This window comes from Podarcis filfolensis (assembly GCF_964270895.1).
Source record: "Podarcis filfolensis genome assembly, chromosome: 15".
NCBI classification, from domain to species: domain Eukaryota; kingdom Metazoa; phylum Chordata; class Lepidosauria; order Squamata; family Lacertidae; genus Podarcis; species Podarcis filfolensis.
In genome coordinates this window covers 34745249-34762536 of record NC_139618.1, presented here as the reverse complement: position 1 = coordinate 34762536, position 17288 = coordinate 34745249, and the positions used below count along the sequence as shown (strand labels likewise).

The window sequence follows — 17288 nt, the reverse complement described above, 5'->3', positions numbered from 1 at the left end:
AGCTTTTTATGTTTAACAGACCACTGTACAGTGGTACTTCAGGTTAAGTAGTTAATTCGTTCCGGAGGTCCGTTCTTAACCTGAAACTGTTCTTAACCTGAAGCACCACTTTAGCTAATGGGGCCTCCCACTGCTGCTGTGCCGCCAGAGCACGATTTCTGTTCTCATCCTGAAGCAAAGTTCTTAACCCGAGGTAATATTTCTGGGTTAGCAGAGTCTGTAACCTGAAGTGTATGTAACCTGAAGTGTATGTAACCTGAAGCGTATGTAACCCAAGGTACCACTGTATTTTAATACTTTGTTGGAAGCCACCCAGCGTATGTGGCTGGGGAAACCCAGCCAGATGGGCGGGGTATAAATAATTAATTATTTTATTATTATTATTATTATTATTATTATTATTATTATTATTATTGTTGTTGTTGGATCAGGCCAAAGGCTTATGCTAGTCCAGCATCCTTTTCTCGTGCTGACCAGCCATATGCCTCTGGGAAGCCTGCAAGCTGGACCTGAGTGCAACAACACACTCTGCCCACTGATGCTCCTTAGCAACTGATATTGCTGAGGAGTTATAACAATAATAACTGGTAGCCTGGAATAGCCTTATGAGACTTCCTTTAAATCAAGCAAGCTCAAGGGGAGCCGCTTCAATATTGGCTGAAATGGTCTCCAGTAATTGCTTGCAGCCCCATCGCAGTCCTTTTTCTATCTTCCTTGGCAAGCTTAAAGTGCAAATTCTTATCACTGGCCACACAATTCTGTCCCTCCCTCCACCTGCTCTGCCTCCTACATCTTTAATGTGGAGGGGGGACGGGACGTCAAGTCTGCGGGATCAACTTTATCCCCCCCCCGAAATACTAAGGACCACCAGCAGAAGCCAAGTGCAGAATAATGGCTTAAAATGGGGCTAGACAAGGAAAGGGGCTCCTCTGAGTGCAGGGATTTGCTTTTAGTATTTATTTTTATTTGTTCAACAAGATGGCTATGCCGTTTCGTTAAAAAAACACCCAACAACTTCTAACATAAAATGGTATAAAACATTGATTGGAAATAATGAAAACAAGCTTCAAGATTATAAAATATAAGTAAAAATTAACAGCTTTTTAAAAACAAATGCACATACTCAAATTGCACATTTGGGTAAAGGTAAAGGGACCCCTGACCATTAGGTCCAGTCGTGGCCGACTCTGGGGTTGCGGCGCTCATCTCGCTTTACTGGCCGAGGGAGCCGGCGTACAGCTTCCGGGTCATGTGGCCAGCATGACTAAGCCGCTTCTGGCGAACCAGAGCAGCGCACGGAAACGCCGTTTACCTTCCTGCCGGAGCGGTACCTATTTATCTACTTGCACTTTGACATGCTTTCAAACTGCTAGGTTGGCAGGAGCAGGGACCGAACAACAGGAGCTCACCCCGTCGCGTGGATTCAAACCGCTGACCTTCTGATCGGCAAGTCCTAGGCTCTGTGGTTTAACCCACAGCGCCACCCGCGTCCCAAGTGACTAACATAAAATGGTATAAAACATTGATTGGAAATAACAATGAAAACAAGCTTCAAGATTATAAAACATAAGTAAAAATGAACAGCTTTTAAAAACAAATGTACATGCTAAAATTGCACATTTGGGTAGGCCTGCCTAAATAAAATAGGGTTGAAGCCAACTAACATTTACTCAGAGCAGACCTGCTGAAATTAATGGTCTTAACGAAGACAATGTTTGCTCATTTCAGCAGATTTAGTCTGAGTAAAACTGAGTTGAACGCTATCCTATATCTATCCATTTCAATGGGCTTGCTCTGAATAGGACAAGCATTGGATAAAACCCATAGTGTTTAGCAGGTGTCAAAAATGACAACAAAGGGGCCTGCCTAATCTCTTTTTTTTTAATGAATATTTATTAGATTTTCCAATTTTATATAAACTCAAAAAGAAAAAGAAAAAGAAAAATATTAGAAACAATTCAGTTTCAATAACAGTTTTTCAATCACATATTTCTTTGACTTCCTCATACCTCCCCTTCTTGTTCTCTAGTTCACCTTATTAATTCAGCAAATCCTAATCTCTTAACATTCCTTTTAAAATAAAGCCTTATTTTCCATTCAACTTTTTTAAATTTAATAACATAAACCAATGTAATCCCCATTATCTTTATCATAACAGCTAGTCCCCACCAAAGTTTAAACCAACATCTTTTCAAAGTTCATTAATTTTATAATATTTCTGTAGATAATCCTTGAATTTCTTCCAATCTTCTGGGGCCTGCCTAATCTCAAACAGGCAGGGAGTTCCAGAGGAGAAGTGTTGCCACACTGAAAGATCAGTTTATCCCAGTTCTGTCACATGAAAAACCATTCTTGTTTTTGACCCCAAACTTTCTTCATTTCAGCTGCCAAACGGGATGGTCTGGGGGGAATTGTTGCTACTGTTAAACAATATGGAGTCAGCAGTTATTGGTAATCTACTGCAAATCCCCAGGGATTTTCCAGTAGATCTGGATCGATCTTCTTTCTGGAGGAGGGCTTGGTTGCCTACTGGCCAGTACTCTAAAGAAGAGCACACCTGGTTGGCAGGTAAGGGCATTCTGATGCCTAAAGCAGAGCAGCAAGTTCGAACACACATAGTCCAGGTGGTTAGTACCACTGAACATGCACAGAAGTGGCGCCATCTTCTTTTCGGGACACTGAACATAATGTACACTGCTATGCCGCCTGCCTTGTCTTCCCACAGGGGTGAAAAATTCCCCACCCAAAGAACTGAAGCAGATCTGAAATTGAATATTTGCTATGGAGCATTTTATGCACGCACCTGAAATATACTCAGAGTCGAGAGTGGATTTCATGCTCTTTATTCAGCTCATAGTGGTGAGGAGGGAATGAAAGTCCCCTCAAAGTATCTGATTTATATACATTATTTACACAATGAGCTGCACGTGATTGGCTAATTCCGGAATTCTTCTGTAGGCCAATCAGGTTGTGGATTCACTTCCATCTGGAGCTGGATTGGGTGGCTCCTGCAGACCAATCATACTGCTGTTCTAGGACCAATCAGACTGCTGCATTTTGGATCCTATTGTTCTAGGACCAATCAGACTGCTGCATTTTGGATCCTATTCAACTCAGTACATAACACATCCTTCCATGTTGGAAAAAACTAACAGGAAATGTTGGGGTGGGGGGAGGGCAGGAAGAGAAAGGAGCTGCTGCTGCTGCTGTCATTCCTCAGCATCTGCTGTCTGAGGCAGCCTCCTCACTTTGCCTGATGGTAGAGCCGGCCCAGTATAGGGCAACATGTTTTTGCAGGTCCCATTTTAGTATGTTAGAAAGCTTTGGTTTTTAAAGCGATGGCTTTCCATTTTCTTAACCCAATACAGCAGATTAATTATTTCCCAGAATGTCCCATACTTTATGTAACCAGTCAGAAATGTGTAGCGTCTTTTTAAAATTCATGGCCCCAGCAAAACACAAAATGCATGTTTTCTGCAGCAATTAATGAAGTAATACCCAACACCTTCACAAGCTTATTCCCTAAAGGAGTTTCCCCCTGCAAGCCACATTTATCTCAGGAGGAAATGTTGCAAATGAAGCTAATTTGCATACCAGTGCTTCTTTTGCTTAATTTATTCTTTTTCTTCAGCTAACTGGAGAGAGATGAATTAGCTCTTGGGAAGACTTCTCAGGTCTTCATGTGGTTTATGAGATTTTAACAGGTGTTGCTCCCATGTTTTTGAGCAGATGTTTATACCCATGAGGGCTAGGAACTTGGCTGTTTTAAAAAGGAGCCCCTGTGATCTCAGAAGACACAACTTTGTACTCAAAGGGGGGCAACAGTATGTGGAGCCAGGATCAACAGTAAGATAAAGGTAAAGAGACCCCTGACCATTAGGTCCAGTCGTGGCCGACTCTGGGGTTGCGACGCTCATCTCGCTTTATTGGCCGAGGGAGCCGGCGTACAGCTTCTGGGTCATGTAGCCAGCATGACTAAGCGGCTTCTGGCGAACCAGAGCAGTGCACGGAAACGCCGTTTACCTTCCTGCCGGAGCGGTATCTATTTATCTACTTGCACTTTGACGTGCTTTCGAACTGCTAGGTGGGCAGGAGCAGGGACCGAGCAATGGGAGCTCTCCCTGTCATGGGGATTCGAACCGCTGATCTTTTGATCAGCAAGGCCTAGGCTCTCTGTGGTTTAACCCACAGCGCCACCCGCGTCCCTTGGGATCAACAGTAAGGCAGGGTAAAAATCAATGATAGCCGGAGCTAACTAATCCTTCTGTCCCCACCTTCCTCCCTGCTGAATTATACAAACACTGAGACTAAGGTGGAGGAAGAGGCTACCTGAGGACAAAATGAACTTGGCTGGGATGTGCACCATTTGCCCTAATGCACCAGCCTCCACTGACTTGTGTGGTCTTGTTGTTTTATTGGAGCAATTTGTTTTGAATCACTGTCAGGGGTGCCAACTTGAATAAAATATTGGGGGAGCAGGGTAAGCCCCGCACAATCGATCACATGATGTGGCACACACGCATCATTCGAATTGCAATGTCCATTGACTTGGAGCAGGCATAGGCAAACTCCAGATGTTTTGGGACTACAGTTCCCATCATCCATGACCACTGGTCCTGTTAGCTAGGGATGATGGGAGTTGTAGTCCCAAAACATCTGGAGGGCCGAGTTTGCCTGTGCCTGACTTGGAGAGGGCCACCAAATACTTTATTAGGAGAGGGTGAAGACCCCTCAGTCCCTAGGAGTTGGCACCTATGATCACTGTTGCTTTTTCAGTGCTTCTAATTCCCTGAGTGGACGCGGGTGGCACTGTGGGTTAAACAACAGAGCCTAGGGCTTGCCGATCAGAAGGTCGGCGGTTCGAATCCCTGCAACGGGGTGAGCTCCCATTGCTTGGTCCCTGCTCCTGCCAACCTAGCAGTTCGAGAGCACGTCAAAGTGAAGTAGATAAATAGGTACCGCTCTGGTGTGAAGGTAAACGGCGTTTCCGTGCACTGCTCTGGTTTGCCAGAAGTGGCTTACCGGAACCTGTACGCTGGCTCCCTCGGCCAAAAAAGCGAGATGAGCGCCGCAACCCCAGAGTTGGTCACGACTGGACCTAATGGTCAGGGGTCCCTTTACCTTTACTAATTCCCTGAGCAGTGAGCAGTCCGGGGAAAGCACTAAGCCAATGCCAGTACAGTGGTACCTCTGGTTAAGAACTTAATTCGTTCTGGAGGTCTGTTCCTAACCTGAAACTGTTCTTAATCTGAAGCACCACTTTAGCTAACAGGGCCTCCTGCTGCTGCCGTGCCGATTTCTGTTCTCATCCTGAAGCAAAGTTCTTAACCCAAGGTACTATTTCTGGGTTAGCGGAGTCTGTAACCTGAAGCGTCTGTAACCCGAGGTACCACTGTAGTCTCCCTAAGCTTTCGACTTCAACTCCCATCATTCAAGGCTAGCTGGGCCTGACAGTTGTTGTAGTCCAAAACACCTGAAGTCCTCCAGGTTGGCTACCCTGAGTTCGAGTTGAGTAGCCTGCATTCCTTCCACCAGGGAGGCCGAGGCAGATTTACACTTGGTTCTCCCGACAGTCACTTGTCCAGACTCAGACCTGCTCAGCTTCAGACAACACACAAGCCAAGCACTGTGAACAAGCACACTACCCAGGTAGATAGCATAGCCTCTAATATCCCAAAGAGACACTGAAACCTAAGGCGCTTCATTAGCATTCAGTTCACAGCTCTACCCCACTCTTTTTTTTTGTTGCACAAATTCCAGCTGTCAAAATCTCCTCATTGCCATCTCTCTCCTCCCCCAGCTCCACTGAGTATTAACATTCCAAGAACTCATTCCAGAGCCGAGGAGAAGGGATTATGTACTATTGTTGTCCTTGCTCACTTATCAAGTTGTCCAGGCTAAACTATAGAGATTGAGCCTATTAATGCAGATCAAAGCAACCTTACTCACATTATAACAGGGTCTGTAGCATCTTCTGTAACCTAGAACAGAGCTTCTCAAACTCTCTACCTACAGGGCCTGCTTGACAGGGCTGAAAGTTATTGAGGCCCGCCAGTCACAAAATGGATGTTCAGACCTGTCAAAAAAGGATGGCCAGTGGAGGCACAGATTGACATAATCAGCCATCAACTACTGACCTGGTTTTCTACTGGTGATATTCCTTGCTGCCATTATTACTGGCTGTTCCTCATCACTGCTACCTGCCACCTGCTTGCCAGGTAGACAGTAAACGAGCAAGAAAGCAGCATCAGCACCTGCTGGTCCTGTTTCTCACCATCACTGTTGTCTGGGCCAGACCAGAGGCAGGTGAAACAAGCAAGCAGGTTGCAGTGGTGAAAAGAGGAAGCAGGTGCAAGAGGCTTTTGCCTGTAGGTCTCCTAGTGGGTTGTGGAGCCTCAGCAGATACCCTGCCTCAATCCTAGGATGCCCTTTGCTTCTCCAATGATAATTTGCCCTGTCACAGTGGTACCTGTAGTTACAAACTTAATTCGTTCTGGAGGTCTGTTCTTAACCTGAAACTGTTCTTAACTAGAGGTATGCTTTCACTAATGGGGCCTCTTGCTGCCACTGCACCGCCAGCACATGATTTCCGTTCTCATCCTGGGGCAAAGTTCTCAACTCGAGGTAACTCTTCCAGGTTAGCTGAGTTTGTAACCTGAAGCGTTTGTAACCTGAGGCATTTGTAACTCGAAGTACCACTGTACTTCCATTCCCCTGCATGCCTTAAAGGTAAAGGGACCCCTGACCATTAGGTCCACTTGTGGCCGACTTTGGGGTTGTGGCACTCATCTTGCTTTATTGGCCGAGGGAGCCGGCGTACAGCTTCTGGGTCATGTGGCCAGCATGTGGCAAACCAGAGCAGCGCACAGAAACGCCGTTTACCTTCCCGCCAGAGTGGTACCTATTTATCTACTTGCACTTTGACATGCTTTTGAACTGCTAGGTTGGCAGGAGCAGAGACCGAGCAACGGGAGCTCACCCTGTCGCGGGGATTCGAACCGCCGACCTTCTGATCGGCAAAATTTTCCAGTTACACCCAGTGAGAATGAACTGTGTACAGTTGCACAAATGTACTGCAGCCTACCATCAAACAGGGGTTTTCCCACCCTGCAATTGGAAACCAGAGAGGTCTGTAACCTTTACTGTACAATACAGGATCGAATTCCTACTGACTTCTAGACCCACTGAATCCTAGACTCCCTTGAAATCAATGGACATAAGCTAGCCACATCTATTAATTTAAAGGTGTCTCCTCTGAATGTGACTAGCATTGGATACTACCCATAATGCCACTGAAAAAGCTTTGCAATGGTCCTTTAAGAAAATAAGGAGAGGGGCTTACCATCCCATTACTGGCAGACTCATTCCTCACCCCAGAAAGCCAGCAGGATGGATTCCTTCATGGTCTATGATCTGAAATTTTTTGATACTTTTTACTGGCTCTGAATGTGCAGAGCTGTTGGCGCTCCGTCAAGCACAAATTACTGGCAGAAGCACTCTCTAAAAGTAGCCATTTGGCGCTGCAGGGAAAGGCAGCGGGAGAAGGACTCAGTGAGCGCAGCATGATGGGGCTTCATTTATGATGCCTCTGAGTGGGAAGAAGCAGATCCCAGTAGGTGTCATTAAAGCCACATGTTAGCAGCAAATCTGCTAGCATTTAATCTCTGTGCCAGCGGGTCACCTGCTGATGAGAAGGATGGAGGGGAAGGGCAGCTGTGGCATTCAGCAAGGTGGATTTGTACAAGCTGTAGCACTTATTTCCCTCCCTCGTCCTGATGGAGAGGATTATTTAATAGTTCTCGCTCCACCTTCCCTAAGGAGAATATTTGAGATCTGTTCCCTACTACATGTGATCTTGAGGGTCCCCTGCTGTTGGTCGGAATAGACCACACTGGACCAAATTGGACCAACAAGCTGACATGGTACAAGGCATCTTCCAATATTATTATTACAGTGGTACCTCGGGTTAAGAATTTAATTCATTCTGGAGGTCCGTTCTTAACCTGAAACTGTTCTTAACCTGAAGCACCACTTTAGCTAATGGGACCTCCTGCAGCTGCCGCGCCACCGGAGCATGATTTCTGTTCTCATCCTGAAGCAAAGTTCTTAACCCGAGGTACCATTTCTGGGTTAGCGGAGTCTGTAACCTGACGCTTCTGTAAGCTGAAGTGTCTGTAACCCGAGGTAAGGTAAAGGTAAAGAGACTCCTGACCATTAGGTCCAGTCGTGGCTGACTCTGCGATTGCGGCACTCATCTCACTTTATTGGCCGAGGGAGCCGGCGTACAGCTTCTGGGTCATGTGGCCAGCATGACTAAGCTGCATCTGGTGAACCAGAGCAGCGTACAGAAATGCCGTTTACCTTCCCGCCGGAGTGGTACCTATTTATCTACTTGCACTTTGATGTGCTTTCGAGCTGCTAGGTTGGCAGGAGCAGGGACCGAGCAACGGGAGCTCACCCCGTCATGGGGATTCAAACCACTGACCTTCTGATCGGCAAGCCCCAGGCTCTGTGGTTTAACCCACAGCGCCACCCGTGTCCCTGTAACCCGAGGTAAGGTAAAGGTAAAGGGACCCCTGACCATTAGGTCCAGTCGTGACCGACTCTGGGGTTACGGCACTCATCTCGCTTTATTGGCCGAGGGAGCCGGCATTTTGTCTGCAGACAGTTTTTCTGGGTCATGTGGCCAGCATGACTAAGCGGCTTCTGGCAAACCAGAGCAGCGTACGGAAACGCCGATTACCTTCCCGCCGGAGTGGTACCTATTTATCTACTTGCACTTTGACATGCTTTCGAACTGCTAGGTTAGCAGGAGCAGGGACTGAGCAACGGGAGCCGACCTTCTGATCAGCAAGTCCTAGGCTCTGTGGTTTAACCCACAGCGCCACCCACATCCCTGTAACCCGAGGTACCAATGTACAAATAAATTTTGCTGCTGGAGCTGCTCAGCACACCCTTTTTGTAGCACTGCATTTGGCTCTTCCACCCTCTCACCCACACAGGCAGGGGCTGAACTGTCAAACGTTTCTGACGCCCCCTTCCTACTGCGATGCCAGCAAGGCGCAGCATGAACGGATGACTCAGCCCACGTACCCTCTCTGCAGCTGCTGGGGCTTCCAATTTGCACTTTTGTCTCTGCGGTGCTCCAGCCATACCGTGCAAGTGTCTGACGGCGCCGATGGGAGAGGGGAAGCTGGCTTGTTTGTTCCACAAGCATCTGGACAGCTCTAAAAGGCCCTCTTCTTGCAGAGAAGACCCACACCCCCTGTGGCTCGGCCATCCTGGCACCTGCAGTCAGCTAGGCTGGGCCCTGGCAAAGGGAAGGAGTCCTCACCAGCCCAGCTGTGCTGGCTGCCATTCACTGCCCTCCCAACCAGGCTCCTGGATGTTTTGTTGTTTTTTATTAAGGATTTTCTTGGTGACAGACCAAGACCCTAGTTAAAGGGGAAGGGGACTGGACTGATAGGGGGCAGTATGGGGGACAGACAAAGTGGCCGGCATGTATCCTGGCCCTGAGCCAAGCTCCTTGGAGTAAAAGCTGGCTGGAAAAGTGCATGCCCTGAGCATGTGCAGAGTGCTTTCATCTTACACCATCATCTTTCCATATATGCAGAGCTTCAGATCAGAAGAGAGAAGTTTCGGCCCAATGCGAATCCATGTCTGCTTTTTCTTTCTCCCCCCTCCTTTTTTTTTTAAAGGGAGGGGAATAGGCATTGGAGAGCGAGGGGCGGGTAGAAATGCAGGACGAGGCGGTGAAGGCGTCTCTGACGCTGGGTGAAACAGAAACCCACACGGTCCTTCCTCCGCTCGTATCTTCTCCTGCAAACTGTTGCAGAACGCAGAGAAAGGCGCGAGCGAGAGGCTCCACTGATGGGCGGCGACTGCGCGCCAGGGAGAGAGCCGGCTTCGGAGAGAGGCGCGCCGCGCGCATCCACACGAACACGCGTCTGCAGCAGCAGCAGCAGCAGCAGGAGGTACACGCGGAGATTTTGACGGAAGGGTAAACGCACGAGGCACAGGGGAGGGGGCGTGTGGGGTTACTTCTTCACCATGTCCCTCTGCTCCCGGGACAAGCTGGACTGGAACCATCTCGCTCGAAAGGAAAGCGGAGTGACGCCGCTTAGGCAAGATTTGGGAGCGGAGGGAGGTAGAGCTGTAAACGGGCAGCCGGCCGCCGCGCCCCCTCCCCGCATCGGGACACCTGCGCATCGGCTTTTTCTTTAGTGGGGTGTGAGCGTTTCTGCCTCTCCCCTTCTCCATCCCATGAAGATGAACGTGTGAGTGCTTCAATAACACGAATAATTCATTCCAATTGTCTTTTGTGCTACTGGGGACCGTAGGAGCCAACGGCTGGGGCCGAGGGGGTCTTGGACCCCCCCATAAAATATTTGAGGGGTCCAGCCCCCCACCCCAAAGTTGATGGGCATTGCCATTCAAATGATGTGCATGCACCGTGTCATGTGATTGATTATGGGTGGGTGATACTTACCTGCCCCCGTCCCAAATGTTTTATTCAAGTTGGCACCCCTGCTGGAAACTGAGGTAGCATCTTTTGAGGTGTATGAGAGAGACTCCCCGGGGTTTGTGTGATGTATCCAAACCCACCAGGCAGAGGACATGGGAGGAGTGGCTTTTTAACCATAGGACCAGTGGCTGAAGTGGGAGCAGCAGTGGAGTCAGGGTCAGTCATCGCAACTGGTCACATCCAGTTCCAAGAACGTGCAGGTGATTTCCCCCACTGTCAAGACTTTTTGGGGATGGGGTAATGTGGATTTGAGGTTGAAGGAGGACCCCCTAACCCTGTTTTAGTTGTAACCCTAACCAAGGGGAGACTCTCTGCTGCCCACTGAGCCCCGGGCACAAAATCAGGCAGGAAATCTCCAGTTACAGGATTATGTGTGTGTGGATGATGATGTCTTTGGGTCGCCAAACCTGTGGTTATACCTGTAAGACAGGAGCCTGCAGTAGAAGCAACTATTGAGTGGACAAACCAGTCTGTTTATTAAGCTAATGGTTCTCGCCAGCAGCCTCTTAAGCATCCTATTTACATGTCTAAATAGTTGGTCAAGAATATATGTGTTGTCATAGAAATACTTAACTAGTGAGTGATGCTTTTTTAGAAGGAGGGGATTAGCTTTCCCCACCTATGTGGTTGGATACCAGGTCATCCTAGGGGTTGGCGATCAATAGACCAGGGGCCTGTGTGGTATAATCTCACCTAGAGCAGGAAAGACACAGGGGCTGGCCTTGCACTCTGTGCTGAAACCAAAGCTATGGGTTTTGGTGGCGGATTCCAGAAAACCTAGTGGGGCAGCGAGATCTGATGCTCTGAGCCCTTTCATCTGATGCTCACATTTTGTGTGTGTGTGTGTGTGTAAATAAAACCATATATCAAAAAGGCACCACAGTCTCCTGTGACTTTCATTCCAAGGGAAACTTAACACAAGATAATTGCTGGCACCCTTGAAGTCTCTCACTGTTCGGATATTGGGGTGCATGGAACACTCCTTTATCTAGAGCAGAGTTTGGTGACAAAAGCCAGCAGTGGCTACTGGCTATTATGTTTATGCCTTAACTCCACTGTTGAAGTCAGTATACCTCTGAATGCTGGTTACTGAGATTTGCAAGCGGGGAGAATACTGTTATGCTCAGGTCCTGCTTCTGAGCTTCCGATTGGCAACTGGTTGGCCACTGGGAGGACAGGATGCTGGACTAAATGGGCCTTTAGCCTGATACATCTTCTTATGTTCCAGATGTTGAAGTCCAGCTCCCATCAGCCCCAGCCAAAATGGAACATGTTCATGGATTATGGGACCTGTGGATCACTGACATCTGGAGGGTAAGACAGATTTTCCATTCTTGATTGCACTAAGGAACCATAAAATTTTGTTAGCTGAATCTGTGGAATCATGTGGTAATATATCCTACCACTACTACCATCACCACCACCACCAAAACAACCAACAATTTATTATTTATACCATGCCCGTATGGCTGGATTTCCACATGCTACGTGCTTTTCATTACCTCTAATGAATGGACAGTTTATGGCTGTTGACTTTGGTAGCTGGCTGTTCTTTTAATGTAAGTGGGAAGGACACACATAGCTTGGTGGTAGAGCATCAGCCCTGTTCAGTCCCTGACTTCTCCAGGAAGGGATGGGAATATCCCAAATGAAACTCTGGAGAGCTGCTGCCCATCAGTGTAAATGAATCATTGGTCTGGCTTGGTATAAGGCAACTTCCTATGTTCCTAAGTCCTTGATTTGTCTTCCAGGATGTCCAAGAAGCAACTGGAACATTCCCTCTTTAGAGTGCTCTAGATGGCACCCGAGACAAGACAAGAAGAACCATGTACAATGGAGCCGAGTTGCTGAGTCTCCTGCCAAAAGATGAACAACAGTCTTTCAAGGTTTATCCCTGTACACACCAGTATCAAACCATAGAGCTTCTACTGAGGAAGGAGGCAATTGGCATTGTTTCAGTTTGGGCTTTGATGCACAGAGTTGGCGTTCATCTCCGGCACAGAGGCCTTCTGCTCCTTTGAATGGCCATGTTGGATTTTCCTTGGCTCACCAGGACAGCTCCATCCCTTGCCCAGGGCCCATCATGGCACTTTTGCTGGACAGAGTCTGCAACTTCTCTCCTGGCCTCAACATATCTCCTGGCCTTCTTAATCCATGGATACTAAACCACTCTCAAAGGGATTGTGAGCTAGAACCAGGCTGTGGTGAGCACACGCTGGCTGCTGGCAGCAGCTTCCTGGGGCCAGCTGTCCGCTTTGTGCTGCCCACCATTTATGCCCTTATCTGTGCTTCTGGTGTTCTGGCCAATGGGATGGTGATTTCGGTCATTCTGGGCTGCAAGCAGAAGGTAGTGTCCGACATCTACATTTTGAACCTGGCAGTAGCTGACTTACTCTTCTTGCTTGGTATGCCGTTTGTCATCCACCAACTTCTGCAGGAGCAAGGCTGGGTTTTTGGAGACTTTCTGTGTTGGGCTGCGACCACCATCGACCTCAACAACCAGTTCAGTAGCGTGGGCATTGTCACTCTGCTGTGTGTAGACAGGTAGGAGCCAAGGTAGAAGAGCGGGATGAACATGGTATGCTAATTCAGAAGCGACTCAGAAGGACCGCTTGCTTTGGAAGCTGAAAGTCCCAGGTTCAGTTCCTGGCATTTCCAGTGAGAAGGACTGAACTTCAACAATATGGTGCTTTCCAGATATTTTGGACTACAGCTCCCATCAACCCCAGCCAGCATAGTTGTTGGCTGGGGCTGATGGGGGTTGTGGTCCAAAACATCTGGAAAGCACCAGGTTGGCAAAGACTGCAGTAGGAGATGGTAAATATGTTTGCCTGAAATCCTGGAAAGTCATTCAGTGACACTGGGCCCCTTTGCAACTGGAGTGCCATGCTTGATCCGGAAGCAACCAGCTGTTTAGGCCTGATTTATGGGAAAGTTATGGCATAGGCAGTAAAGCGGAATAAATTATTGCTCGTATTAACTGTCATTTGGAGAAATCCTTGATATTTGCAGATGTTCCTTCCCTCTTAAATTATATCCCTGTGGTGTAGAGGCTAACAGATGGATCTTGCAGGGACAAAACACTTACCACCCACTACCCAGTAGTGTGAAGTCTTCTCTGCCCTTTCTACATTTAAACACATGGCTTATTACTGTCAATCTCATTTATTTGTGCATATTAAGTTATAGGTTTAAGTTAGCATCGATGGGATAGTCTTAATGTCAGCGGGGAAGGTTTGTCTTCCCTTCTGTTATATTTGCAGAAAAAAGGACAGCTGCTCTATTTCCCATCCGATTCTTCCGTTGCAAATGGCAATCCCAGCAACCATTTTACACAGCGTATCCCTCCTGCAATAATCACCAGCAATGAGTTACCATGGTCACTGTGCACGTTTATTGTGGATATTTGGACATACGCCTCGTCTCCTTTGTGGAATGTGCTGCCCTGTGTCTCTGTATCCCTGACACCAGTTCATTTCTCTTTCCAGGTACGTGGCAGTTGTGTACTCATCCACCATCGGCCAGAAACGGACCCTGCGGTGCACAACTCTGATTAACGCTGGTGTGTGGGCTGGGAGCTTGATTCTGGCCACGCCTGCAATGCTCTATGCCCGGGTGCACTGGGACAACAAGACGGAGATCTGCCTCCTTGACTTACCAGGTCCCCACAGTGTATACTGGTATACCCTGTACCAGTCATTGCTGGCTTTCCTGCTCCCCTTGCTGGTGATCACTGTACTGTATTCATTGACTCTGCAGCACCTCTTCCGTGCCATGCGCCGGGTGCATAGGAAGCCATCTGCCCGCAGCCGGAAGGTGACCCGCATGGCCCTCACAATCATGGCTGCCTTTTTTGTCTGCTGGACTCCGTACCACGTGCTGCAGTTGGTCAACCTCAATGCCACACCCTCTGCCACCTTTTTCTATCTGTACCAGGCTACTATTTGCCTCAGCTACGCCCACAGCTGTGTCAGCCCCATCCTTGTCATTTTCTGCACCGAGTTCTTCCGCGAGAGGATGGCCCAGTCCAGGTGGGGACGAGGAACAGGAGGGGATGTGGTGGAGGGAAAGGGCTAATTCAGTAGAGGGTGACTTCCTGTTGTGAGAAGTGATGTAAATATAAGGGTTTAGCTTTTGCTGCCCAACTCCCCATGGGTCTCCGAGTACCCTAACTCCATGATCGGTCAGAGAAGAATGGATGGAGGCAGGATCCAGTAGAAAGCAAGGCAGATATTTATTTTTTTGTTGCAAAAGAGTTTCCTTCCCTCCTTCCAAGGAGAGAGAGACTCTGAACAGAAGTGTGCAGGAACCTTTAAGGACTTTTGACATTGCCCAACCACCTTAGCCAAAGACCACCCCAAAATCGTCATACATACATCATAGGAGGTGGTCTACAGCAGAAATCATGCCAGGATACCTGATAAGGGTCGCTGATTGCATTACCTGGGCAGCCTGGCAATTCTTTCATGATCGTTAATACTTTAGTTCCTGAATCCGGGTCTCAGGCTCACCCTATGCATACACAAATACACCTTTAAGACAGGATTTGTAAGAGAAAAGACAATGGGGAGGCTTTCCCCATTTGCCTCCCTTCCAGCAGGGAGTATTTGAGGTCACCGGGAGAGTCAAAATGGCTTCAGGATTGCACTCCTGTACTATTTCAGACACATGGTTTATATATTTAGATATGTGTGCCTTAATGAATATATATTTGAGACCTTAAAATTCTTCTAACAGAAGGATGCTGCAAGCTTTATTTTAAGGGTGAAACAGGGAGGGGGAATCTCAGTACAGCCCTCAGGACTCTCTACTGGCCACGCCCCCTCTCCACTTGGCATATCCCTCACCAGTCCTGCTTCGCTCTCCCCTGGAGTGCTTTTGCCCAGACTGGAATGTACCCTTGAACTCTGACACTGCTTCTTGGCTTGTGGGAAAGGAGGATAAAGAGGGCGGTGTGTGAATGGAAACGAACCCAAGGCAAGATATCATCACCATCGTCATAGTAATAATAATTTGTATACCGCCCTATACCTGCAGATCTCAAATTAGTTCACGGCATAAAATTACAATTAAAAAACCCCAAAACACATCAGAAAAATAAGAACAGAAACAAACCAATAATTCCCCCTACCACAACACATTTCAAAGCTCATCAGATGTCAGTCAGCTAAAGGCCAAGCTGAAGAGGAACGTTTTTGCCTGGCGCCTGAAGGTGTATAATGAAGACGCCAGCCAAACCTCCCGGAGGAGAGCATTCCACAAATGGGGAGCCACTGCAGAAAAGGCCCGTTCTTGTGTTGCCACCCTCCGGACCTCTTGTGGAGAGGAGGCACACAAGGACAAGCCTCAGAGCCTCTCAGTGTCTAGGTAGGTTCATATGGAAAGGGGCGGTCCTTGAGGCTTTGCAGCCATTTTGTTGCTCTGCCCATTCTCACCTTTGCCCTATCTCCCATTGGCTTATGGCCCTTGGGAAACTGCCCAGCAGGGAATGTGGCCCTCAGGTTGGAAAATGTTCCACACTCCTGCTGTGGAGAGTGACCTGAGCATAAGGTCCCTTGAACACAGCAGAACATTCTCCTGAGTCAAAACACACGGGATTGCATTATGCATATCACTTATTAAATAGATAATGCTTGAGAGATTATCTCTTTTTCTTTACAGGTATTGTAGATTGTTTACCAAGTGGAGGGCAATACGAGAAAGCCATTCCTTATCTATACCAGAAATGACAGCTACGATGTACAGTCCAGAAGCAAGCCATGCTGCATCTCCATGCATCGCCTACCCTCCATTTGCAATAGAGATGCCTTTGTGCTCTGTAACTGAGACCACCAGATTCAGTGTAGTTGTCAATGGACATGAGGAACCTATTGGGTTTTGAGGACCCGCTTTGATTTGGTTTAGATCTCAGCTTGAAACATTGGCACACCCTGAAGTTCTGGAAGAGGATTAAGGTGGTGATGAGGGAGAGATACAGACTGGAAGACTCCTGGTTCTGGAAGGCTGTTGTAAGACCATGGCAGCAAGTGGAAAAACTGTTAGTGATGACTAATAAGACAAGGGACATTGAACGAATTAAATGAAACAATAATTCACTTTGTCTGGAAGTCAATGCGCCTGTTCCATTTCAGTCTACAAGAACAAATTAATCGTCCTGTAAATATCATTTGTCGTAATATCCATCCTCTAATCTATTGACTGCTCTTGCCAGGGTGTTCCTTTGAACAAAAGATAAATCTATCAAGTTGATGGAACTTCTATACAATGGGCACATTAGACCAGAGCACTTAAAAGTGCTTATTTATCAATCTTACCTGTTGGTTGGCTATGTTCAACCAACCTGATGCTAAAATCAAGTTTATCCTATCACAATTCCTTCTGTTACCTTAGTAGTTCTCACATGGTCAGAGTTTGAAATGAGGATGTGATATCTGAAATGCTTTCTCATTCACTGGTGCTAGGTTTGCAAAAAGGCTCGCAATTTGTAAACAGATAAGGGGCTTTATTCAATCCATACAAAGAGCAGACCTTTTGCAATTAATGGCCATTGCTAATTTAGGCTGATTAATTGCAATGGCTCTACTCTGAGTCAAACTCAGTTGGATACAACCCCAAGATACCCTGCATCTTACATTCCAGCGGCACATTAACAACTAGTGCCTGGGGATGCTTTTCCCCTCCTTTCTCCCCATTCTCCCCATTCGTTTTCCCTTGTGTTATGTACTGAGTTGAATAGGATCCAAACTGCAGCAGTCTGATTGGT

The 17288-nt window shown here is 47.5% G+C and overlaps 2 protein-coding genes across 3 annotated transcripts in view; one reads left to right on the top strand and one right to left on the bottom strand.

Moving 5' to 3' along the window:
- Positions 1-15008, bottom strand: part of BRF2 (BRF2 general transcription factor IIIB subunit) — a 296389-nt gene extending 281381 nt beyond the window's left edge. Inside the window, exon 1 of the mRNA XM_083588865.1 lies at positions 14943-15008. Within this exon, the coding sequence (XP_083444991.1) occupies positions 14943-14993 (51 nt within the window). The 5' untranslated portion in view covers positions 14994-15008. The remainder of the gene's footprint in view (positions 1-14942) is intronic.
- LOC310750549 (melanin-concentrating hormone receptor 1-like) lies at positions 9675-16632 on the top strand. 2 transcript variants are annotated; one of them, XM_083588891.1, is made up of 5 exons: positions 9675-10277; positions 11754-11839; positions 12277-13069; positions 14014-14556; positions 16187-16632. In XM_083588891.1, exons 3-5 carry the CDS (start codon positions 12609-12611, stop codon positions 16404-16406), a joined length of 1224 nt encoding a protein of 407 aa, XP_083445017.1. In that variant the 5' UTR covers positions 9675-10277; positions 11754-11839; positions 12277-12608; the 3' UTR covers positions 16407-16632. The 2 variants fall into 2 exon arrangements, with proteins under 2 accessions (XP_083445017.1, XP_083445018.1); XM_083588892.1 differs by lacking the exon at positions 11754-11839.
- Positions 16633-17288: the final 656 nt, after the last annotated feature.